The 26,138-nt window shown below is 43.5% G+C and overlaps 1 protein-coding gene across 1 annotated transcript in view; it reads left to right on the top strand.

Annotated features, from left to right (window-relative positions):
• The window catches only part of oxct1a (3-oxoacid CoA transferase 1a), a 43,293-nt gene that overhangs the window by 3,848 nt on the left and 13,307 nt on the right, over positions 1-26,138 (top strand). The window contains exons 4-13 of the mRNA XM_068709333.1: positions 1,986-2,121; positions 2,318-2,467; positions 2,871-2,977; positions 3,704-3,764; positions 15,793-15,900; positions 16,176-16,290; positions 16,586-16,680; positions 17,323-17,371; positions 18,622-18,694; positions 19,862-19,937. Coding sequence (XP_068565434.1) covers positions 1,986-2,121; positions 2,318-2,467; positions 2,871-2,977; positions 3,704-3,764; positions 15,793-15,900; positions 16,176-16,290; positions 16,586-16,680; positions 17,323-17,371; positions 18,622-18,694; positions 19,862-19,937 — 970 coding nt within the window. The remainder of the gene's footprint in view (positions 1-1,985; positions 2,122-2,317; positions 2,468-2,870; positions 2,978-3,703; positions 3,765-15,792; positions 15,901-16,175; positions 16,291-16,585; positions 16,681-17,322; positions 17,372-18,621; positions 18,695-19,861; positions 19,938-26,138) is intronic.

The raw sequence follows: 26,138 nt of genomic DNA, 5'->3' as shown, positions 1-26,138 counted from the left end.
GATGCAGACTGACACCATGCGCTGTAATACGAGACGAGAGGATTCAGCTGTACACAAGAGGAGATTATAGAGCTGTGAGAACGGCACCCCCCTGCAGCTTTGTATTCATTCTTTTACCCGCATAGATTCTGTATAGCTGCTCTGATCACTGAACATTTATCTTGGAGAGCTTGCATTTATTTATTTTTTTTAATTCTGTATTGTCCTCTGTCCCCGATAGGAGAGTCCACCCGTTGAAGTCGACGTGGTGTTTGTCCTCAAAACAAACATACAAACACACGAGATAACAAGCTGTTGGCTTTAGTCAAACTTGCTCTTTCACATAGATGGCCTTGGGTGTTTTGTAACGCTAGCGGCGAGTGGGACGGGGGTGCTTTACTCAGTCATCTGTTTTTGATATTCTGAGCACACATGACCTAGATATCTTGTCGGCCGAGGATCTGAGATCAGAGTTGCGGACAAAGCGGCGGTTCCTGATTCTCAGCCTCCTGGGATATCGGAAAGAAGGAGAACCGCTCTTTGCGAAGCTCGGCTTGTCGTATTGGCTCCGAACAGTAGGAGCAGAGACGGCAATAGAGGGAAACAATTTCTTTAATCCAAGGTTGTACATTAGCATGAAGTAAACAGTTTTAAAGTTGGTCATTAAAAATATGAAACTTTTACAAGACACAAGACAGAACCTTGTTACAACCTCTTTATGTGTTTTATGAAGACTATCCCTTCATATGTTAATGACTGACCAGCCACATAAAGTCAGTCATCTCACTAAACCGTTAGTATCCCAACAGCTCTAGTAACACAGCGTCTGTCTGTAGTCCCAGTGCTGTGTATAGGTCCGAACGTGTGACGGCCTATAGTTCCACGTGGAGCAGGCGTAACGTGAGCGCCACGGGTTCATTAAAATGCCGTCACTGCATTGCGCCACCAAAAAAAAAACCAGAGTAATAATTCTGTGCCGTTTTTCCCCCCAGACGATAAACGAGGCGATGCTCTCAAATGTCTCAGGAGCTTTCGTCACAGCCGTGGAGAGGCTGGCTGCTCCCGCCTTTTAAGATCGCAATAAAAGGAGCCGTATCGCTTGGTTTTGGCCCAGTTACTAAACAACTTTGAATAACCTCTCTGGGGGGTTTTTTGGTAACAAGAGCTATGTTACGAACTGCACAATGTCAGGACACTCCTCCCAGTCAAAGAGTAGGGACAAATGAGACTAAACCAGGCGTGGGAACTGTATTGAGTAACACTGGACGTAATTAGGATTCTTAAGAAACAGATCAACAGATAAAATAGTTCAATGTCAAAATGGCAACAAGTCTCTACAGGCTAGCTAAATTAATTTTTACATATGAAACACAAAGTAATCCATTGCTTACACATTTGCACCCTTTTAAGAGGCACCTTTAGCAGCCTTATGACTGCATTCAACTTCTGAAATCTGTATAGACTGTGATCCCTTTCCTGGTTTTCTTTCAAATCTTTATTTGTTGAATATTAAAAGTGTGAGTTTAAACCCACACTTTTCTGTTTTTGGTATTTGTCCAATATACTGTAGCCTAGCTGGGGGGGGGGGGGGGGCTGTGGCTCAGGAGGTAGAGCGGTCGTCCGCTAACCACAAGATTGGCGCTTCAATCCTCGTAAGTTAGAGTGTTTTTGGGCAATTTACTGAACCCCAAATTGCTTGAGTGTGAGTGCATATCATTCCTGAGGAGCAGGTGGCACCTTGTGTGCTAGCCTCTGCCACCACTGTGAAATTGTGTGTGTGTGTGTGTGTGTGTGTGTGTGTGTGTGTGTGTGTGTGTGTGTGTGTGTGTGTGCGCGTGTGTGCGCGTGTGTGTGCGTGTTAATGGGCGACTGTTGGCTGGTGTTGTAAAGTGCTTTACGGGGTCGCTAAGACGAGAAGAGCGCCATATAAATGCCGTCCATTACCAATTCACCGAATCGTTTCCCATTTTAAAGGTGCATGATGATATGTGTGTGTTTTTCTTCAGAGTGGATAACTTTGGCCTGGGCCTGCTGCTGAAGACCAAGCAGATCAAGAGGATGATCTCTTCCTACGTCGGGGAGAATGTGGAGTTCGAGCGACAGTATCTGACCGGGGAGTTGGAAGTGGAGCTGACGCCACAGGTTGGACAGAAAACATCTATGAAAATGCACATTGACAAACCAAATTCACTCAATCAGGAACATCCAAATGATCAGACCTCATACTGTATATGTTATATACTGGACGACAACAAAGGCATGCAGTGGACTTTTATATATTGTAGTCTTCTTTTAATCTGACACTCTTTTTTTTTTTTTTTTTTTTTTTTTCTTTCAGGGAACTCTTGCAGAGAGGATCAGGGCCGGGGGTGCTGGGGTTCCAGCCTTCTTCACAGCCACTGGCTACGGCACACTGATCCAAGAGGGAGGCTCTCCTATTAAGTACAACAAAGATGGCAGCATTGCCATCGCCAGTGAGAAGAGAGAGGTGAGAGTTTTTGTGCACTTTTTTGCTTCCCAGAATGCTGGATGTGGTTGCGTTTGTCGGTCTCTGAGCAGAAGTGAAAGCCATCCTTTCTTCACAGTGGAAGATAAATAAAGGCCTGGGTGGAAGAAGTTCTTCAAACAGGCTTTACATTACGAAAACACACATTCATTCCCCATTTAGATAACGAGTTCATGTTTACCAAAATAAGGCTTTTCACAGATGGTGTAATGCGTCGCCACGAATGTTCGTCGTGTGGAAAAAAAAAAGAAGGAAAAAAAAAGAAGAAGAAAGAATCAGCAGTAATGACTAACCTCGGTCTGGACATATCTGGGCCAAGTCTGAAAATGCTGTAAATGCTGCATCCGGCGCCACTCACTCTTTGACTTGTGTTCTCCTTGTACAGGTGCGGGAGTTCAATGGCAGGCACTACATCATGGAAAAGGCCATAATTGGAGACTTCGCCCTGGTCAAGGCGTGGAAAGCTGACAAGGCTGGAAACATTATTTTCAGGTAGGATACCTGTATTTATGTAGTAAAGGATTCAGTTTCTTCCTGCCTCAAAGCACATCAGACTCACCTTTTATCACCTTGCTCATGTTTGCACAACAATCTGCACATGATGTCGATGTCATGTGGCGAGAGTGAAACAGTTTAAGGAAAGGTTGGGATTGGTTTTCACTGAAGATGTTCTTAGCAATGGAAATTCAATTATTTGAACCTTTGACCTTTTGATAGGATCTTTGAGGGATGGACTGTATGGACTGATTCCAGCTACTTGCTTTTCTTTTGTTTGTTCCAAATCTGTTAACGTATCATTTCGGCATCAGCTTCTATATCTTGAATTATTCTCAGCACACTCATTTCAGGTTAGGTTTAGGATCATCACTGATCATTACTAACAATATACAAGGAGCAAAGTCTGAAAAATCCAGATAATAAATCACTCATTAAGTTAATGGTTATCCTCATCAGTTATAACACAGTCTAAATTCAGTATTGAGCCATCAGTAAGGTAATTTACACCATCCCGGTGGATGGGAATGATAGAAATTAGTAGCTGTAGTAACGTATTTCTCCACAAGAGAGCAGTGTCTTCCAGTAAACCAACATGCCGTACTGGATACTAGATATTGGATGTTACACTGAGAGCGTTTACTTGCTCATCTCTGCCTTTTTTTTTAATTGAAATATTACTATTTGTTTTCATATCGCTTCTTTCTTGCTCTCCTCTGTCAGGAAAACAGCCAGGAACTTCAACCAGCCCATGTGCAAGGCAGCTAAAACCACCATCGTTGAGGTATGAATATCCAACAACACAGACTTGGGCTTTCCTTTTCACGGTTTCCATGCGTTATGTAGACTTTCATTTTCTAGGAATCTAGTTATTCTGGCCCTCGCAGCTGAAAGTGTGTGTCTTGTTATCTGAGCTTCTCCTTGCTTTGTTGACATAGCTGCTAGTAGTGCACGTTAGTGCACGTTAGTGCATGTGAGCGTGCCCCACTGGCTCGCTCACGGCCGCCGCTCTGCCCTGCTCTCATACGGTGGTTGCGGCTGATAAGGCGTGTGTAGCACCCAACCCTCCGGTCACCCCTCTGGTGAACGCCGTTTGCTCTGTCGGCACTTTTGCCATAGACTGCAATGTTAGCGCCGTTAGCACAGTTAGCTATGAGCCCCTGGCTCTCCATCGACATGTTGAAATGCTCCCAATCTCGTATTGTGCACCTTTTTTAATTCCCAGCTCCGCCTGGAACTGATCTCGTATCAGCGCGTCAATGTGTGACTTTGACTTTCAACAAACTAACTCAGCTACCTACACCTACATCAAAGGAATATCCATGTGGCTTAAGAGACATTTTAATTATGTTTAACTGTAGACCATGAAGCCATTTGACATTTGAACCCAACCACACAAAGTCTGTGGTCTCCTATTCACCCGCAGCGGAAGAACAACAACACGGTCATCATCAAATAGATGTTATCTAACCAACCTCAAACGACAAGGTAGAGAACAAAAAAAAGAGAAATCCTTTTCACACTCGAGGTCTGAAGCGGAAATGTGAGACGGGCATCTTACAGGTGTAAGGCCAGGTGTTTTATGCTCGTGGGATGAAAGGATCACTTGGAAGTGGAATTGGTTTATATCCATCTGAAAATAACTCTTAGACCTCCAGATTATTAAAGGATTAGAAGATCAAAGATTTTAGCCTCAATCTGTACGACCGAAAAACTAAATCTGAAGGTCCTGCTATCTCTGGGATGTCTGTTCATCTTATCTGTCTGGGTTTACCCACCTGTCTTGCGTTCGATTGTCTAGAAATGTGATCGCTCATCTCTTCCCTCTGTGTGTATGCAGTGTGTGTGTGTCTCTCTCCAACACACAAAACGGCTTCACACCTCCCATATAGACACCGTTTGATTAAGAGAGCAGCCGGGAGAAAAACTGTGTGTGTGAAAACCATAAAACACAGGCGCTTTCAGAAAATAAATAGGTAGCGAAGGGGCTCTCATAAATCTAAGTGGGTTCCACAAAGCACATTTTCAATTATTCCACGGTTGCTGGATTTGAGATCTAGTTTTCTGTTGATTAGAAATGTCTGGGACCAAATGGGGAAGAGTACATTTCCTCACTATACAGCGACCTCTTTAAAGAGGTACGTAGTACAGGTATTTAAGAAGTTTTAAGACGGTATTCTGCACTATTCCCCATCGTGCCTAACTAACCCAGTGTGTGTGTGTGTGGGTGTGTGTGTGTGCGCGTGTGTGCGCTGACGACACCCATGACGCCGATGATGGATGTCAATGAATTATGAATAGTCCGTTCTATGTGGAAAAAGAAATTGGCTAATTTTCTTCTCAAGGGATAATAAGACGAGTCACTCTGACAGCAGCACTAACAAATGTGTCTGTGTGACGTCTGCTGTACTGGTAATGTAGACGGCGGTGACGTGAATGATAATGCAGCTTTGCTTAGACGGCTGCTTTTATGAGATGCAGGCATAATTGGTTGGATTTAACATTGAACTGCCTGCTTCAACCTCTGCGCACCCAGAATCATCTGCTCGGGGTGTTTTCTGCTGAGTGGAGGGGATGAAACGGTTGTTTCATGGGTTTAGAGACCCAGGCTGCATTTGGACTGTTCTTTTTTTTTTTTTTTTTTTTTTTTTTTGTTCTTCTAAAATAGTTTTTTTGTGGCATTCCTACTTGCATACAGTGGCAGGAATGATAGGAAAGAAAGAGAGAGGGAATGACATGACAAGTGAAATGTGAGATTTAGCTCCCACCTTGTCACAAGCTTCCAGGTAACGAGCACCGAGGAAAGGTTTACGGACCAAGCGGCTTCTGCCAACTCTCACGTATTCAACAAGGACACAGCATACAGTCTTTTAGTACAGTACTAGACATTGGCGTGTAGCCTAAAGACATTATAAATTGCCTATTCGTAAAAAAGAAGTAACGTCTCAATCAATTAACCTCAACCAAAACACATTCCACACCCTGGCAGAGATCGTCCTGTTTTTTGGGGAAAGCAAAGCTCTGCGTTTTTGCATCTGAACTTAATGAATCCATTTAAAAAAAAAAAAAAAAGTCATTTTATGTTCCTTACCAGCACTAACACCAGACTGTGTCAAACAACTGTGTCAGTGTCATGCTGCTAGTCTTTGAAGATTTTGCATTTCACTCCTTTTTTTTTTTTCACGTCGCGTTCTAATAACAAATAGTCCCTTCAGACACTTGTCATCCGCGGATCAACCAAATGCTTCTATGCACCGGGGAATTCATTGTCAACGATATCAAACAGGTTTTTTTTTTTTTTTTTTTAAATGTTAAATTGGAATTCGGTACATTTCAAAACTGTCCTTCCTTACATAATGCGGTTATTGATTTGATTTTACTTGCTTATTGACAATATAGCAACTGAAAAGTGAGGTCTCTTCCTCATTTGATTCTGATTCACTTCAAATTCCTGGCATGAAATAAGAAATAACCATGTGTGCTCATGTCAGATGCGTACGATGTGTGTCAAATTTGAAATGAATGAATTCATATTTAAAAAACTGTATTTGGAATGATATTCATTAGTTGTGCTAAGCACTTGGAATCCCATTATAGCTGCCTGAACACTTTCTCCTATCATCCTATCGAGGTCATTTATCACGCGGTATCTGCCGTTCTTTACGGCGCCTTTTTTTTTATGGCGGCGCAGGTAACGTTAAGAACATTATCTATGACAGGCTTATTTAATGGTGACAATAAAATGATAGGCCTGTATTGCAATACCCATTAGGAACCCTTTTTTTTTTTTATGTCTGATGCTGAAGCAATTACCATCTCGCTGAAAATAAATGTATCTTTTAGGATTCGGTGCATGCTCGGTCACGAATATGGAGACCTGCTGTCAATATTGACCCCGCGCTCTCGGCGCGCTGGTTAAGGCCGGGAAAGGAACCAACAGATGGGGTCAGGTGTGTGTGGGTTTTTTTTTTTTTTTTGAAGCCGTTGGTGTAACTTGCAGCCCAGTCAGCTCTCCGACGGTCGTGTTGCAGAATAAGCTGCTTGTCTGCTGAACCAGATTTCTTTCTCTGTAGCTCCTGAACAGCTTGAGTCTACCTGGCTCAAGCTGTTCAGGAGCGAAGCGATTCATTGTCTTCAAAGGGCAACAAAAAAAAATAAAAAATGTCGGGACATTGCGGCGGGGAGACTGACCGGACTGAGGAAAATCGGGGTAGAATAAAGATTACGCACTTGTCGCATTCAGTTAAAGGGCGACTTAGACAGCAGATACGACGAGGCCAGAACAGCTCGGTTGATTTATCGGACTCTGTCCAGATTATATTCAATGTTTTCTTCAAAATACTTCATTAAATTAATTCCCCTAATCGAAATGAAGGAAATGCCAAAATATCCATAACACCACATTGAATTGTGTCAAAGTAAGTTCCATAAATACTGATGAGTTTCTGCTTGACACATAACACCGGGGCCCAATTAGCCTCTTGATTAAAAACAAAAATGTGTTTTTACGAGTTCTTCACTTACACTTGTGACTTTGCTCTTTGAAAGGCTTATTAAATTGAAATATTTACATACTTACAACTGTCAGTCATCAACATATGAATTCTAAACAACTTGTTTGCCTAAGGCTCAGTGAATGGGTGTTTAATCCACGTGTCGATCGGTAACCTGGTGACTCCACTTCTGTGCGACATTAATGGCAAATATAAATGACATCATGACACATGAGCCATTATAAAGAGGTTAAACGTTGACGATACCCGCCACTACGGCGTCATTCCCTCCGGTCAGTAACCGCTGGCACATCATTGTAGTCCACTATTTATTTATTTTTTACTGAATCTAAACTACAAGAAGAGGCAGGAGGGGTCTCAGAAAACAAGATAACACAAAAAGCACTTTGAAAAAGACTAGATCATCAACGGCTCCTGTCATGGTTACTAGGCAACCAAACCCTGCTATTCAATTGTTCAACGTTCCACGGTTTCCAGCTGGTCCGGTTATTCCCTTATCACAGTTACAGTGAAGGCCCCCATTGCATTGTGGGATTCAATACACCAGAGACGGAATCAAAGCAGTGGTTTCTGCTGTTGTTCGACCATCAGTCACGGTAAATGACTCAACTGCATTCTGCTACTGTGGCAGTGCGATGCAGCGGCGTGGGCGTCGGTGTGCACGGAAACAACCAACCAGTCATGCATGAATTTAATGAACGTATTTGTCAGTATGTTCTTTGACCAAGCTGGAGGTCTAATTGGGTATAAATGACCTCCATCCCCCAGGGTTTCACCCTTAACCTCCCGCTGTACATTTGTGTTGGAAACAAACATTTGAGAAACACAGGAAACCGTAGTTTCAGTAGTGACTTGTTAACTTCAGTGTGTAGGTAATGTTTGAGTTTGGCTTTGAAATGACAGTTGCTGCCATCGTGGTGCGTAATGCTTTGTTTCCTCCCCGCTGGAGTTTTAATTATTTATCACAGCCCACATTTGTACTGCTGTTTTACCTCACTCACTATGCCTTGTTGAGTTTTCTTGACTAATTCCATTCCTCAAGCCACTGTTGGCAAATAATGAAGAATCCACTCATTTTTCCTCATCATTTCCTGCTCAAAGAGGTTCATGAATTAGCGTTCGTGTACATAAGATGTGCAATGAATGTTGTGTTTTCTTCAGTGATCCGGACATTGACTTTTTATGCCTTCTGGCACAGCAGTGGTGACTACCTGCACCTTTTAAAGGAGGCTCCTCCTGCAGGGTACAAGTACATTGAAAAAGCATGCAGCTCTGGGCCTAGTGGGGGGGAGGCCAATGTTTTATCCGGTTACTTTTGGCCTGGCTGAACTGCAGGTCCCCGATTTTCCCCCATCTTTGGAATGTATAGCTGCTATATGCCTATTTCCAATACGCTGGCTAATTATCTCCATTTATAGACCACCAAAGGCACATTTATATACTATTTTTCAACAGTAGTAGTTGGTCCTTAACCTCCTGGACTGCCTCCCACTAGCATAGCATGTACATGGACCCACCCATAAGCATGGCCGTACCATTGACCTTAAGTGAGCGTGTTTGATTTTTGGTGTGAATTATGCATAAATATGGGTGTGGTTGCCACTTATCAGAATTCTGACCTGACGTAGGATCGAAAACATCATTAATTTAGATTTTGGCGTGGAGTAGTTTGCAGGCGCTACATTTTTCCTAATTGAATAAGATTAATCTTCTTCACACCCTTTTGTGAACGATGTCGGAAGATACAGCGACTTAAACCGAGTTAAAGTAGACGAGCTATGAGGAAGGAAAGCTCTGCTAGCCGCTAGGCTAATTCATACGGTGTAAACTGCCATATAAGCATTCGCTGCGCTGTCTCAGAGCTGCTATGTGAAAACCTTATTTGTGTTGACTTTATAACACACCTGTATTGCTCTGCAGGTGGGTTTTGTTATTTGCTTTTGACATGGCTTTGATATAAACATCCTCATTGTGCAATATAGCAATGGCACTTGTTTTGAGCCAGTATCTCTACAAAGGCACCGCGCACCACCGGGTCCTCAGTTTTGAGGTGCGCGACACCAGCAATGTTAACGCTGTCCTCAGTATTGTGTCACAGTTTTGGGTTTTTATTTTATTTATTTATTTATTTTTAACCTTGAGCTGAAACTTCTCCAGAGCGAATGGTGGTAATGACGGGGCTGGCTGGGCTACAACTAGAGCAAATTGCTGTAATAACAGTGGACAGAGGGGAATAAAAGCCTTTGACAGCCCCCCCCCCCCACACACACACAAGAGCGTGTGCGTGTGCTCGTTTGTATGCATGCGAGAGAAGAAAACACTCTGATGACACTGATAGCAATGACATTGCACTAGCATATCCATTTAGCCGATACTATCTTGAGATTGTGAGATCAAATCATGAATAAGCAACCTTGATAGTGATGGAGGAGAACTCGATTCATTTGTAGTAGCCTTGGTAGAAATACAGTCACACCACCACGAGGTGAGCTCATGAATGAACGTGTGTGTGTGTGTGTGTGTGTGTGTGTGTGTGTGTGTGTGTGTGTGTGTGTGTGTGTGTGTGTGTGTGTGTGTGTGTGTGTGTGTGTGTGTGTGTGTATACAGCAGTGAGTAAGGCTCGATAATGCTAGCCGAGTTACAAGACCAGATATTCTACATTCACGTTTCAGTTCTCTGAATCTATGGCTGTCCATTTCCGTTTTTTTGTTTTTTTGGCACGGGCGCATCAATTTGTGCACATGACGAACATCAAAGTCATGTTTGCGTCTGATTTAAAGTAGTCGACTGAATGTAGTCTGTGGGCTTTTGCAGCTGCTCTGCTCGGGCATTAATTCAAACGGATATAGTCTCAAAAGAAAAGCTGATTAATATTTAAGAACTAGTGTATCTTACAGCTTACCTTTTTTTTTTTAGGGGTCGTGATTGCTGTATTTGCACCGTCTGCGCCGCCAAAATCGAGGCGGCACAGAGCGACTCGGTGACGGCGTTGACTTGTGTGAGAGGACGTCAGTTTCGACATGGACTTAAATCCACTTGCAGTGCTGACATTGACTGACTGATACTAAAGCCAGTGACAACCTGCATGGCTAGTTTTGATAATCAGCGGTACTGTAGGTCTCTGCAGAAGGGATTGGAACAGAAAAGAGGAGACTGTAGATTAGAAGAAAGAGATGATGGCAGCCAGCAGAAGGGGAAGACTGATTTGCTGAACATATTCGCAAACCGAATGTTTGAAATGGTAAATTTGCATGTTACGCGCTGTGACTATAAGTTCAAAGTTGTCTGATGACTGCCTGCCTATCGTCTGAATCTGAGGCCGGTTGCACAGAGGCTTAAGTGCTCTTTGAAGTGTAAACCTTACCATTTATGCTCGGACTGGAGTTTGAGGTGTGTGTGTGTGTGTGTGTGTGTGTGTGTGTGTGTGTGTGTGTGTGTGTGTGTGTGTGTGTGTGTGTGTGTCGTTCGAAATTTTGTATTTTTAGTTCCCATAATGTCGTCGGGGTTTGCATTGGCTTGGCTGTCTCCTGTTTTCTGGATACAATGAAGGCTGTCATAGGCGAGGCGAGTTTCCACTGAGAGGAAACAGATTGCTCATGTTGTCAGTATTCTGGGTTAGAGGATGGAGCCGGAGCTGAGCCCCCGAAAGCGGCAGCAGAGCATGGCCAAGTGCCCGCATACACAAACACGCGCGCATACGCACACTGGGAGGAAGATGGAGAGGCTATAAATACACCGGGTAATGAGAGTGTGGTGTCGCTGTCATCCTCATGCTCTGCTGCCCGGGAACCACACCATCTCTTTCTTCGGACTGTCGCATATTGGTACGCACACAAAACACGATGGATTGTAAAGTCAGGTAGCTTTGCAAGTATAGTGTTGGCCACTGAAGATTTTACGGTCTGTAATATCTCAGTTGGTCAAGGTGTTATACTGACCTGATTAAAGACTTAAAATTGACTATTCAATACTCAGAAATAAGTTCTTAAAAACACTTCAAGGAACTTTTATTTTGTTGATTTTTGGCGGTCCCTGTGGACAAAAGTGGTAGTGTTTTTGGAGCCCCTTGGAGTCCGTTCAGAAAATGTCTAATTTTACTGCAGCAGGGTGTGACAGTCTGCCCCGCTGAGTCCTGGTCCTGGTTCACTCCCCCCCCCCCCCCCCCCCCCCCCCCCCCCACAGTGGGCCCATCAATATGTCCTGGGTCTCCACCAGCATTGCGCCAACACCGGCGCTTTGCTCCTGGCCGGGCATGGGGCTCTCACCCTCCCACCGGAGCTTCTGACGGCAGGCGGAAGGCAACCGCAAAGCCTTGACTGGGTCGGTCTGCGGTGGGCCGGTCGCTTCTGGAGGCTGAGCTGAAGGAGTTTCTGGTGAACCTGCATCATCTGATTTCACGCAGAATCCAACCTGGTGGCGCCAATGACGAGCATTAAGAATAACCATATAGAAATAGCCAATCTTCTCTTTGATTGTTTCCATTGATGTTGGTCATAAATAGTCACCAGTATTAAATTAAGACCGTAAAATAACCAGTTTAAAGTTCCTCACACTAATATTATTTGTGTCTATTTGCACCCCGGTGAGAATAGTCACACGGCAGCTATTTGGCTATTTAAACTCACGTGGTTAAGTATGCTAAGTCATTTAGCAAAAGTTAGCTAGCTAAAAGAAGTAGCAGTAGCAGCAGTTGTAAAGCGCCTGGTGGTGCGTAGTATAGACTCGTGTTATCGGTGCTCCCAACACTTCCAAAATAAAATAGCCAATCAGTCGTTTGCCAGATTGAAATAAGATTTGATGTAAACATTTATAGTCTCTGGCAGATGATTCCTCGTGATCCTGGTGACAACCAGACCCTTTATTTCCTCCATCAGGCTAAATTTCCACTTCCACTTAAGGGAGCAAACATTTGCTCAGGTAAATATTGTTTCAGCGTGCGCACTAGATGTTGAAATTGCTTGTTCACGAGATACTGATGACAAATGACCAAACTTTGATTAAATGTGTTGTGGGAAAAAAAATCGAATTCTCCTTTGGCACAAGCCTGGGAAGAGAAGGCGTTCATTCAGCTCACCGCCCCTTTTTAATTAAGGATGTAATGAATATAGTAGCCTTTTAGAAGCTGGCAGCTTACGAACATTTCGTTAGAATCGTCAGTATTATAATGCAGATTTGATCTGAAGACACACAATTGTTTCATTTGGTGCACGTATGCCCAGATGGTCAATAGGGGTGTGATCGGCTCCAATGAATACCTTGACCTCGGAGCATTGAGTGTGATTGGTACTGAAGGGTTGTCTGGCTGCATCTCCATTCCTGTCTGAAAGCACGCTGGTGTTTTTCACTCGCTGATCTTTTTTTTTGGGGGGGGGGGGGGGGGGGGGGGGTTAGTTCCAATGCACTTGAAAATGCGGTCGACTGTATACGCAGCACTTTAGTTTTTTTTTAAAGCAAAAATTTGCGATAAGCACGGCACATTTCCAGCATTGTTTAATAACCGTAGAGGAAACAATGTATGCAACACCGCTGTTGGTGGTTTATTCTAGGAATCTGTGAGCATTGTGATCCAATCAGTTTGAGAGTAACAAGATTTGACAAAGCTAAAAAAAAAAGAAAAAAAAAAAGGCTTGTTGTGTCCCCGGAGGGCACTTTGATTCCCTCTGTCCTCCTGCCAGCTCACTTCATGCCTGGCTCTGCTCTCATTGATGTGAAAATCATTCTACAGTTACAGGAATATCAATGTGTGTGTGTGTCTGTGTGCGTGTGCCTGTTTGCTTGCTCCACACACCTGCTCATTGGTGTGTGTGTGTGTGTGTGTGTGTGTGTGTGTGTGTATCTGTGTGTGTTATTCTTTTGTGTGTTGTTTTTTTTTGTTTTTTTTCTTAATTATTTCATTTTAATGCTTTATTCGTCCCCCGTCCATTGAACCTCCTGTCTGAACTGCATCTGAGCGCCGGTGCAGGCGGGACACGTCACCTAGATGAAAGGAGCAGGAGGCTTTTTTATGTACACAGCACATTTAAATTGTATGAGCTTGTTATTGTGCTGCGACTTAGCTACGGAAGGCTAATTGAAAATCGAGCTGAATACAAGGTTTGTTTTTAACAACCAAAAAACTGAAACTGAAACTCGTCCTTGACGTGCGATTTCTTTTCTTTTTACTGTTGCTGTTGGTTTTTAAGGGGCACGCTATCTGACACTTAGATCGAAGAGGCCGTTAATTAAATGAATTTATCGGAAGTGTCGAAGTTTATGCCATCAAATATTCGCACCCCAGTCTTCCCCGCGTTCTCACTGTAACTGTTTCGTAATGCGATGAGCTCAGTCTTGCTTGATGAAGACGTCTGTGGAAATCATCACTCTTCACAAAAGACAGATCAAGCCCCCAGAGGAAGGTGTGGGCGGCTGTGTGGGACCGCCGTATCAATGCTCTCTCGCGCTACCAATCTCCGCTCGCATTGGCCTCGTTTTTCACCGAGATTTACCATAAACCCCGACCGAGGGGGGGAAAACCAGAAAAGGGGGAGTCTTAAAATCACTCCGCAGCCTTGAGTGGCCCGAGCTCGCCGCAGACCAAAGCCTGCGTATCCATGACAACGCTAAGATGGGATCCACTCTTTTGCCATTGACTCCTCTCAGTCAGCGCCGAGTGCTGAGGGAGGAAGTGGAGATAAGGAGAGATTCAATTCAATTTGCTCTGAACGGCTGCTTGCCCCTCATGTAAATGGAATAAGTAGGTTACACTGTGAGCTGCACAGGAGCGAGGCACGCAAGCGTAAAAAAAAAAAAAAAAAAAAGGGAGGGCGAGAATTATGTTGTCATGGATAAGTCCCCTTTTGGTCCCTAAAGATGTGACGATAACTCTCTTATTTTTCCCCGTTTCATTTTGTGTAGATTCCAAGTGCTTTTCCTCCCCCTTGATGAATCTTCAGAAGGAAAGAAACTGCGCCTCCTCCCTCTTGGGGGTCTCTTCTATCCATCTATCTATCCATCTATCTATAAGCGCAACCCGTCCTCTATACCTAATCTGATTCTTACATTTTAATAACGCGGCCTACAAATGTAAGCATGACATACGAGTTTTTAGGAGATGGAGCAGGCTACAATGGGCGGCGAGATTGCGTGGAGCCCACACACGCTGTCCCTGAACACCTATGTGAGTCGAGGCTGTATGGGCTCAGCTTTATAGCGGTTCCTCATGTTACCTAAGGAGGAGGGCGCAGGTGCGTTTGTTCTGGGATTTTCTAGCCCAGGCGTCTTGACCGAGCTCGGCTTAAATCGATAGCCATTTCCATCCGTCTTGTTCGCCGGACAGAAATAACCCTTTGCGTTCGCTCTTCCGTCTGCTGCTGGACACCTTCCACAGAAAGGTGGTGCACTTCTGTCTCGGGAGTCAGGAATATATTGCTTAGTCGATTACCGACACACAAACTGCTGCCGTATTAAAAGTAATTAAATGGGGATGTGTGTGTGTATATAGACGATATGCAATGGCCGAGGTCGTAGCAGCTTCGCTGAGAACCAGAGAGTGAGCCGAGCTGTGAACGCTGTAAGAGGTTCTTACAGGAATAGACCTAAAAATATAGATATGTAAACATTGTTTTCCACATAGGGGAATACAAAATGTACGTTTCTTTTTGAACTGTGCGTTTTGGTTCGACCAAAAATCCTCCCAACACCGAAACAATCCCCCCCCCCCCACACACATCTCCTTTTGATCCCAGGATCAAGCTCTGTCCCCCGGGCCTCGGTGCGTCTGATGATCCTCTTCTGTTTTTAGTCACACAGGCTGGTGTCGAGCACACAGACGGCTCTCTGTGAACTCGGCGGTGTTGCTAAAAGAATGAACGCAAGACTCTGCCGCAAATATTTACCTCGCCTTCCCCCTTGAAGGACACAACGGCAGCGGAGATTTGAAACCAGCGAGATCGTATTTGCAGCGCAAATGTCTGCTTGTGCGTCACCGTTGTTTTGTAGCTCAATTTAGGATTTGATATCAAAGCAAATTAAAAAAAGTTTGCTGTATTGCTTAAAATAACGCTTGAGCTTCCTTTTTTTTTCTTTTTTTTTTTTGGCCTTTTAAAAAAATACCCAACAATCTAAAAAAAAATCAAGATAATTACTTGCGATGAGCAGAACGAGAGAAGCTCTTGGTCTTCAATCAGTCAATCTGTTCAATTTCATAGCCGGGTAGACGGGAGGTCATGTTCTGGTAGCGCACTTCCGCCTGTGCGTTGGGTTCCCGATCTGAACTTTCAATCTCAATGGTCGTGTTCATCCCTCTGTGTCTCTGCGTAGGTGGAGGAGGTGGTGGATGTCGGGACCTTTGCCGAAGAGGACATCCACATACCCAGCATCTACGTCCACAGGGTTGTCCAGGGAGCCAGCTACGAGAAAAGGATCGAGGTACAAAACCAGGCCTATGCAGAACATGCACACCCGTTCTCTCTCACCGTGTCTGAATTATGCGAGAGTCACTTTTATTGAAAATCATGATTAATCCTTTAACAACAAAGTGTAGAGTCAACCCCTTTCTGACGAAGCCACTGTAGCAGGATTTTACATTCCCGTCATTGTTCAGAGACGAGCTCTTCTTATTCATATGTGTCTTCATGCTCAGCCGGAAATATCCTCTCAGCATGCCGTCTCCCTGATCCTCACATATTCCCGTACGCTTCCAGAAACGCACGGTAAAGAAAAGCCAGGAAGAGAAGCCCAAACCGAAGAAGGACTCGGACATTGTTCGGGAAAGGATCATCCGCCGGGCTGCTCTGGAGTTTGAGGATGGGATGTATGGTATCCTTTTTAAAAAAAAAAAAGAATTCGAGCAGCGAAGCAAATCCCCCGAAATCACGTTGTGCTCTAGGTTCCTTTAAGTAAAACCTCTTTGTGTACACCTTTTCTTTTCAACACACATAATGAATAACTGTGACATATTAGGTGTGTTGGAAATGTTATGACTTCATAGTTCTGTGGAATCTGGTTGTTTCTGTTAAAGCAGCTTTCTAATCGATGCCGAGTATGTTTCTGTAACACCTGCTTCACAATGCTACAAATGTACCAGTTGCGTCTTTAACCAAGAGCCAAACAGCCAACCTCGGTATCGGTATCCCCATGCTGGCCAGCAACTTCATAAAACCAGACATCACTGTAAACCTCCAAAGTGAAAATGGAATTTTGGGACTGGTAAGACGCCTACAGAGAGCTTTCATCCCGCTCCGGCTTCACTGCTTCCAATCTGCACTAAACAAGCTAACGAGCAGCTTTTTTTTTCTTTTTTTTTTTCTCCTTGTCCTGTGTGGAACATTTTTTTTTTAAACAGAATTGTGCTCTGAGCATGTAGCAAGATGAATAGCCACTCATTTGAGCAGTATCATTTTAAATGTGCTGGGTTTGCCAGATTGTGGCAGGTTTGACTTTCTCTTTCATTTTTCTGTCTCACGATCATTTTTTTTTTTTTGCTGACAGAGCCTTCAACAAAGGCTGCTGCTGCTGCTGCTGCTATAGAATGACTTTCCATTCAGTTGTTTTGGCAGGAGAAAGTAGGCGCCTATGCTAATGCCTTGTTTGTCAAAGTTTCTTTTTTTTGATTATGAGTGCCAGTTTTAAAGAGATACTGCTCTCCTCTTCTCCCCTCTCCAGCCAACAGGATTGCTCCTTTTGTTGAGCACAGAGAAAATCAATGTCTCATCCAATCACCCACATGTGATTGTGTCTTTCTCTCCTTTTTTGAAAGATCACGGCTGGTGAGGCTGAGTGAGGAGTGAGAGTATGTGGCTTCCTCGCCTGTGCACACATTCTTGTTTATCTTCACTTCTCTCTGCACAGGGCCCGTACCCCACCGAGGATGCAGTGGATGCAGACCTGATCAACGCTGGTGAGGGTTATCCTAATGATAAATCTATGCATATGTAAAAATCCAATTACATTATGGATTGACTAAAAGAGCTTTTTCCGTTAACATGTGACAACTGATTTCCTGCATTATATACACACACACACACACACACACACACGCACTCTTTGATGAACGTGTGTGTGTGCGCAATGGAGTTGTATCCAGATCCACTTTTAAAGTGATATTGACATATTGTTAACGCCTCTATGCTACGTTAAATCAATCCCAATATTTTGTTTTACCAAATAGATTCATAGAGATGCGCTGATTGATCGGCTGCTTATCGAAAGCGACCGTTTTTCAGTCTCACATTTTGATATTTTTGCCGTTCACATTTGCTCGCTTGTGCCGCCGCCACCGGCGCACGATAGCTTTATGTTGGCACACATCGGCACAGACGGTAACAGCCGCAGCATGTTGTTGGTTTGAAAATTGTTTCAGTGTAAGTGAAGAAGACATGAAGCTTTTAATCTGTCCTCACTGCAAGTCCAAAATAAGCTGTGGAGGAACAACCTTCAAATATTCGGAACAATAACATAATCAGACACTTATTATATTATTATTTCCTCAGAGTAATCGCAGTGACCGGCTCGCCTGCTGACAGCACGGGCAGCACAGTCTGCTTATAACGTTAACGTTAAAAAAATGAACGTTAACGGAGGTTGTGTTGACTTTCAATATGATGCTTTCAAGCTCTATTCAATACAATATTGTATTGGTTGCAGGTCAATTATAATGTGATGTGTTCAAATGTAATTTTGTAAAATTTTATTTTTGCAGAGAAATTTGAGTAAATACAGTTTGAAGATAAAATAGATATTAGAGAGTTTAACTTCCTAGCACTAGCTCTGAGCAGCTTGTAATAGATCATTAAAACTATTAATGCCCCAAAAACTAAACTAAATATATTTGATTAAAGTAAATATTTAATAAAAATGCAAGATTTATCTCCTTATCATTTTGAATTGTGAGTTTTTATGAAAAAAAACCTCACAATTCACCACCATAGATGGCAATAACAAAGCTAAAGGATACAATTTAGAATCTTTGACAGTTTGCACTGACTTCGGGAAGGTTGAAATCATTTTTTCGGGACGGTGGTGGAAAAAAGTTTCGCTGTCAATTGTAGTTCTTAGAAAGACAATCGGAATCGGCAGGTGAGACTTTCAAAAGAAAGTTGCAACCGCTGCATCTCCATAAATTAAACATGTCAGCTGTCTGTTCCGCAGGGAAGGAGACTGTCACGGTGCTCCCGGGGGCTGCCTATTTCTCCAGCGACGAGTCGTTTGCCATGATCCGAGGGTAAGGCCATAACACTGACGCTCTGAAAACGCATTTACTAACTCAAAGTCACGTATGCCTGACATTTCAGGATTTACATATATACACACACAGCGTATTGATATCTAAAAAAAAAAAAAAAAGAAAGTCATAATACTACCGATCTATGAACTTATGGTGCAGTTTATGCAGAAAAAACAAAAAAAACCAACTATTTTCTCAGCAAATATTTCCTTAATTCCCTAGTTTTATCCCTTGTTCCATAAGTCAGCTCTCACCATTGGGATTGAGATTTGCAACACTGCATATGAAGAAATCGCTACGTCACCTCTCTGGCTGTGGATATGTCACCGGTACAACTAGACAGCAGCCACGCCAATATTCCCAAGGTCCCTGGTTTTTATTGATTTGCCAGCTGTCTGAAATTTCCCACCCGCGCACCCTGCAGCATCACTTCTGTTTGTCCACCACCCAGTGGAAATTCAATAGTGCTCATAAATATCGCTGTCTAGTCACACTGGCAGGGAGCGAACAGAACCGTGTGTGTGTGTGTGTGTGTGTGTGTGTGTGTGTGAGAGAGAGAAGAGGCCAGAGTCACTGAGGGAGAATAACGCAACATATGATGGATTGTGAGTCGAGTGGTCTCAAATACCAATGCAGCTTCTTCTCATACTGGGACGACGTGTACGTCTTCATCACGAGCCTTGATCACTTCTTGGCGTCTGTGTGTTCGTCTATTGACTTCACACCTGCTGTGTGTCGCCACGTGCAATGCAGGAACAACAAGGAAGTTACTGTAGGCAGCAGTGCCATAAATCCTGGGTTACATCCATGCAACTGCAAGCATCCTAACAATGCTCCCAACTACTTAAGAGGCAGGCAGGAGAGCTCATTATTCAGGAGAAACGGAGGGAAAGGTAAGAAGATACAGGAGTTTAAAAAGGGACGAAAATAACTTTCTACTCATGACAAGTTCTGCTATCAAGAAAACGGCAGAGCTGGAAAGATGGTTATTATTGTGAAGACATTTGTTTGTTGTTGTGATAATCTATACTACCATCAATTATTAAATATGTGTTTGTATTGTGTGTGTCATTGAAATGTGGCTATACTGTATGCATTCTCTGATGAGTGGACTTGATGAGTGAGTTCATGAGTTGTCTTCTTCTTTTGTGTCCTTCTCTTCAGCGGTCACATCAACCTGACAATGCTGGGAGCCATGCAGGTGTCAAAACATGGAGACCTGGCCAACTGGATGATCCCAGTAAGTTAGTTTTCTTATGACACGCGTCCATCTTTCTTTTTTCTTTTCTTTTCTTTTTTTTTACGAACTCGCGCTTTCTGCTCCAGCTGCTGGGGGTCAACCCACCAAACATCAGTGCAATAATGATCCAAATGCTGCTTTATGAAGCATATAATAGCCTTTTTCTTTTGACTTTGTGCAGAGCGGGATTCAAACATTTTGATGTTTATTTACTGTCAATCAATAATGCTTGAGGCTTTAGAATTAATGTAAAAAAAACTGGTTAAAAATCGAATCACAACTGCCGAGAGCCGACTTATTTCGTCCATCAGTCCAAAACCCAAAGATGTTCAGTTTGGTGGTATATTATTTATCTTTTTCAGACTTAATTGTTATCCCTTGTTTATTTCTGTAGATGCTGGAGCTGAAGCATTCCTCACAATAGAAGGTGTCGTTTGTTGAAACCGATTCCCAAAAGGTGCAGCCTTGGTAATCGCCATTCAAGAACAACAGGGTTATGCTTGTCAGGGGGTGGAGGAGTAGGGCTTGTTTTGGCAGCATTACACTGTAATGGCTTGCAGACATTATTGCCCGACGTTTCACCGGGTCAATTAGTCTTAACGCCACAGTGGCCACAGTCCTCCTCAGTGATTACTAAGGTCACAAACCCATTAAAAGACCGTTCACTTCGCCAGAGGGCTCGACCAAGAAATGCCCCCCCCCCCCCCGGCACACATCTGCTTCCTGCTTGACTTAAGTGTGCTTGCAAGGTTGCTCCAGCCAGCGCATCATTTTAGAGATGCGTCTCCTCTAAGCAGCCAAGTGGAGACGAGAGTGTCGGGAGATGTTTACATGCGGAGACCTTGAGAATAAAACGCAAGCAAGCACAGGAACGCAGCCGTCGCTGGTGATCTCTACATTTTTTTTTTTTTTTTTGTGACGTAATTCATTTTCTCTTTACCTCTCCGGTTGTACTCGTTTGTCCATGGTAATTGCTAATTAATCGGCGCTTGATTAAACACGTCGCACAGATATCGAAGGCCTGCAGTGGAGCTGTTGCTCAGCAGCAGGGGGGGGGGGGGGGGGGTGGTATCTTCCACGGCCGTTCTAGTGATCGACGGCTCGAGCAACAAAACGATGCGGCGACACAGATGGAAATACCGCTCTGTCCTCACCTCCGCATTCAATCTTCATTATCCCCCATTTTCAAAAGGATTGATGAGGAGAATTACATCTCCCACCTTCTAGGGTAATGAAAATTATTCACTACCTAAGATGGGTACATGGCGTGAAATTGGAAATGTTTTTATGTAGGAGTGGTGGATGCAGTACTCTTAGCTCGATTATGTTGATTTTGAATGCTTCGAATATGCAAAATGTAGATGAATATTTTCCAGTTGAGGGTTTTGAAACGCGTTCACATCTCCACTCAGTCTGAAACATCTGGAAAAAAAACCAATTGATGGAGAGAAAGCGGCATTAGAATATAGGATGGTGTTACATCATTGAGCTGCTGGAGCTTCATCCCACTGTCCTGAACCTAGTGGTCCTCCAGACGCGGATACTGTTTCTAAAATTTGACTTTTATTGATTTGGGCTGCCTGAACAGTGCTACTTTTAGTTTTCACCTGCTCCTTCAAATCTGAGAGGTAAATGAAGCAACAGTGAACATATTTAAAATTGACCAAAGCAATATAATCAAACCTTGTATTTGATACAGTAGAATTCAGTCTGATAGTCGTGGACTTTTATCAGAGAAACGCGTTCGCTACAGCAGAAATATATTCCCAAAAAACTCCGGAGGCTCAGTATAAACGGCAGCTTAAGTGCTACAATAGAGAGCTACTGACTATTAAAATGTACTCTGTGCTCATGATAGGGCCTGATGCCAGCTTTAAGGAAGGAGCTGCTTGAGAATGAAAAGTGCATTTCACTTAGAGCGTCACAAGTTTTCCTGCTGTATCAGAAACGGATTTCCCTGGATTGGTTGCCAGTTGCAGTCCTACACACTAAGCTCTCAGTCTCACGTTTGTATACGTTTTTGGGTTTTTTTACGCTTTTTGGCGCTCCCGTGTAACGTGAGCGGTGTAGATTACGCCGTGTTCACCAGTCGCACACTGTAAAACATTGTGTTCCAGTTACTTTTGTACGCGTCGTCCATTGTCTTCCTGTCTCCCCCTCTGATTCTCGTCATTAGTTGTCTGGGTAACGGAGGCTTGCGACGGTCCGTCGCTATGTTATTAAATAGAGCCGTTTGTGTCAGACAGAGGAGATCGTCAGAGATTTTCGTGGGGGGGGGGACAGAAATGAAGCCAGTTGGTAAAGTGGGGACTTCTGGATTGTGAAGGGGGTCATTCTCCGTGTTGTTCCTGCCACTGTCTGAAAAGTGAACACTTGCTAAACACAAATGAGGAAATCATATTCTGTTGTCATGGTAACAAAACAAAAAAAATGCAAGCAAACCCCTAAGCATACTACGACTAACGCAGTGCTAGTCAAAGTACGTGTGTGTCCCTCGATGCTTTTTGTCGTGCGTTCATATTTTGGAACGTCAATCCAATAAAAGCTATTCGCTTTTTAGTCGATCCGTTTGACTGATACCGGATAAAAAGGCAACAGAATGTTCGTTCCCTGAGTGTTCCCTCTCAGAGTACAGTATGCAGGCGCCTCCGTAGAGAGAGGTCGCTTTGAAAAGAAGAAGGCCAGACTCTGAATTGCTGCGCCTGTTGGACCCGCATTCGTGGACAGATGTTGTACGCGCAGTTATTCACAGTAAGGAAGCTTTTTATTGCGCTTTCATCGCCTTCCATTGCTTACCCTCGTAAAATGCTGCATCGGCCTTTTATCTATAAATAGCCTTAGTTGTGTGCCATTGATGGCTCACTGAGGAAAGCCTCGTTGGGACTGAATCTGTCAACGTCTCTCGCATGTTATAATAGGTGTCATTGTGTTATCCGGGTTCTGCATCCTGTATATGCTTAATGCATGTCCTGGAGGGTATTTGCAACAGGAGTGGTATATTGTGAGTACATTTAGTAAGAGTACTTCATTACGGGGGTACTTTTCTTACTGGTATGTTCCTGTATATACCATCATCATCTTTAAGTACCTCTTTGTACTTTTTACATATCATATATGTAGCCTTGATATACTATTGTTGCATGTATTTGATATACTATGTATTTCCTTACTACTATTTTATATGTGATGGACTGTTTGCATCAGGTGTGAAGTAAGTCGCGTGTGCCTGTACCGGATGCCTGTCTTTTTTTTTTTTTTTTTTTTTTAGTGTCTTATCTGGGTTCTGCGCCTCTGAGACTGACTTCTGTGGTTCCCCCACATTATCCAGCCATTACATGAATGGATGTTCTCTAACGCCATTTAGTTGGCAGTTTAGGATGCTGTTTATCCGCCTTTGGCAAGGATTCATTTCAAAAGAGAGAGTTCAAAAAGCCAGTGGAAAAAGTAGAATGGAAAAATGTCTGTGGGAAGACGTGCAAGGAGTATTTCTCCTAACTGGTGCTAATGTGAAGCAGCGAAATAAAGAACGAACATTGTCATACCTCATGAAACCACATTTTGAACAGAATTAGGTCTTCTGCAATATGTTATGTTACAGTTTTCCCTGAACAGTGTTTTCTGAATTTCTCCCTATGATTGTATTTCAGTGAGGGGGGGGGGGGGGTACAGTTTGCGTATTTGTGCCGAATTGTCATGGAGCAAGGGGTCAGGGTCAGGGGGTCACGGTACGGTGCAGAACCAAAAGCTCACAAGAGCGAGATCCACCCGGAAAACCTCAAGTCGTGCTGAGGTAAGGACAAAAACCCGATCCCAATGTCCATAGTCCACACTCAGAGACTCACACTCCACAACTCAGAGACTCACAGTCCACAACTCAGACTCACAGTCCACACTCAGAGACTCACAGTCCACAACTCAGAGACTCACAGTCCACACTCAGAGACTCACAGTCCACAACTCAGAGACTCACAGTCCACACTCAGAGACTCACAGTCCACACTCAGAGACTCACAGTCCACACTCAGAGACTCACACTCAGAGACTCACAGTCCACACTCAGAGACTCGCAGACTTTGAGGCTGTGTGGTGTCACACTGTCAAATTGTCAAGTGCATGAGGGCTACCTCGAAGACATTTTCAGCCCCTAATGCATTTTACTATTTGTGCACAAGTCTGCATTTTGCCAGAGGAAATTACCCACAATTCATAGCGTTGTGACATTAAAACAAGGATCACCAAGGGGAGCCTGCAGGCTTTAAGACCAACAACAACAACTGGTACACAAAGAGGATGACATGCTTTTCAGTTTTCAGTGTTTGTTCAGTGTAATACAGAAGGGTTTGAAATGTTCCCTTTTTCTAAAGTGAAATTGTTTTCCAAAGTTGCCGATGGGCAAAATGCTCAAACTCCAACAAGAGGATTTTGTCTTATCTTTGACACTTGCACTACTGTCTGTTTAAAATAAATAAAAAGAAACTAATCCAGCTTTGATTTCCTACTGTACCAAACCTGCACTGTTAGACCCCTAAATTCAGCAGTTGAACGACAGTCTCAAAGGGCATCTTCACCCCATGGTGCTAACATTACAGAGTGGTGAGGGAATGTAACACCTGTGGGCCAGCAAGGTTAATGTCATCAAAGTTGCGCTAATTAAATAGCTAAATTATCCAGGCGAGGATATCTCTTTCTGTGGATATTGCACTGACAATCTTTTCATTCCGTTTTAGTGCCGTCCTGCATGTTCTGCTGGCCTTTTTAAGTGTCACAACAGATACACTAAAGAAAACATCTTTTTTTTTTTAATATTCCACTTCTGCCAGTAGATCCCCTAGTTTTCTTCGAAGGTTTGATTTCATTGAATAAAATCACTTCTTTGAGGCGGAATTATTATTAGCTCATCCCATCGCACCATTTCATAAATGTAGTTTTGCTGCGTGGAACGGGTCACATCAAAGCGGCCCTGGGTAACCACATGCAAAGCCGTTAATCAGAGGCAAGCGAATGCCAATCCTCCCGGCAATATAGGTCACGGACAATACTCGGTGAGCAATGTCATTTTATTACAGTGTTTTCTATATACCAAGGTCGTAAGCATTAGAGACACATTAGACCGCACGCACACACACACACACACACACACACACACACACACACACACACACACACACACACACACACACACAAGCTGAATTGTTGTTCCTGCATGCTTGGCTGCCATCCACTGTGGCTGCATCATATCATTTTCAAAGCTTGCATTCATTCAAAAGTGAATGGCCCATAACAATTCCACTCACTTGATGTCTGCGTTTTCAGTTGCCAGAAAGACGCGACCAATTCACTTTCATAGGAAACTGTGTTTCCAGGAGACATGTGATGTCCCCCCCCCTCCCAACAGCAAAACATTAAGTGATTTCCTTCAAATGCTCATTTTTTTTTTTTACTCTTTTATTGATCATACCCTGACTAGTGTTTCGTCACAGACGTGTAATCTTAAAAGCAGATGCCGACTTTGATTAATTACAGTTAAGTTGCTGGGTGGAGTACATTAGCGGCTGTAAATCCAGACGTGCTACTATCAGGTTATAACCCCCCCCTCCCCCCTCCTCTGCACACATCACCTAGCCCTTTGACTGTCAGAAAGTGCATTAACATTGATCATATGAAAAAGGACACCGTTTCCTTTTGGAGTATCATCTGAAGAGGCCCTGCTAAATGGGTGTGTTTTGAAGGTTAAAAGTCAAAATGGATCCTATTTTAATCACATTGATGTTGTGGTTTTTTTTATTTAAGGATGTTACGTTAAGCCACTTTCCGCCGGTGTTCTATAAGATAATACCCTTAAGTATATGGAATTAAAATGCAGCCTCTATCCTTAATCTATGCCTTTCCCTACGTCCTCCTCGCCTCCTGCCCTCTCCCAGTCCTCCTTCCGCTCTCTGTTGATATCTTCTCCACCCAGCTGGCCTCCCTGGAGGCAGACCGTATCCCTACCGCACTTGGCATATATATCCGCTGGTTATCGAGCAGAGAGCAAAGCAGACTCTTCACATGATTGATGCGCAAATGGGATTTTAATTCAGTTACTCAGCCGTCACCCTGTGGGCATATCTGCATATGAGCCGTCCTTATTTGGAAACCCTCTGTAGTGAACACAACGAGGGACTAGAAGACAATTTTTCACCCGGCTGGCAATTCTGTTGC

This window comes from Cebidichthys violaceus, unplaced genomic scaffold, assembly GCF_023349555.1.
Source record: "Cebidichthys violaceus isolate CVI_PGR_0920_01 unplaced genomic scaffold, fCebVio1.0.p SCAF_143, whole genome shotgun sequence".
Taxonomy (NCBI): Eukaryota; Metazoa; Chordata; class Actinopteri; order Perciformes; family Stichaeidae; genus Cebidichthys; species Cebidichthys violaceus.
Note: the sequence above shows the minus strand (reverse complement) of the source record. Positions and strands in the feature narration are given on the sequence as shown.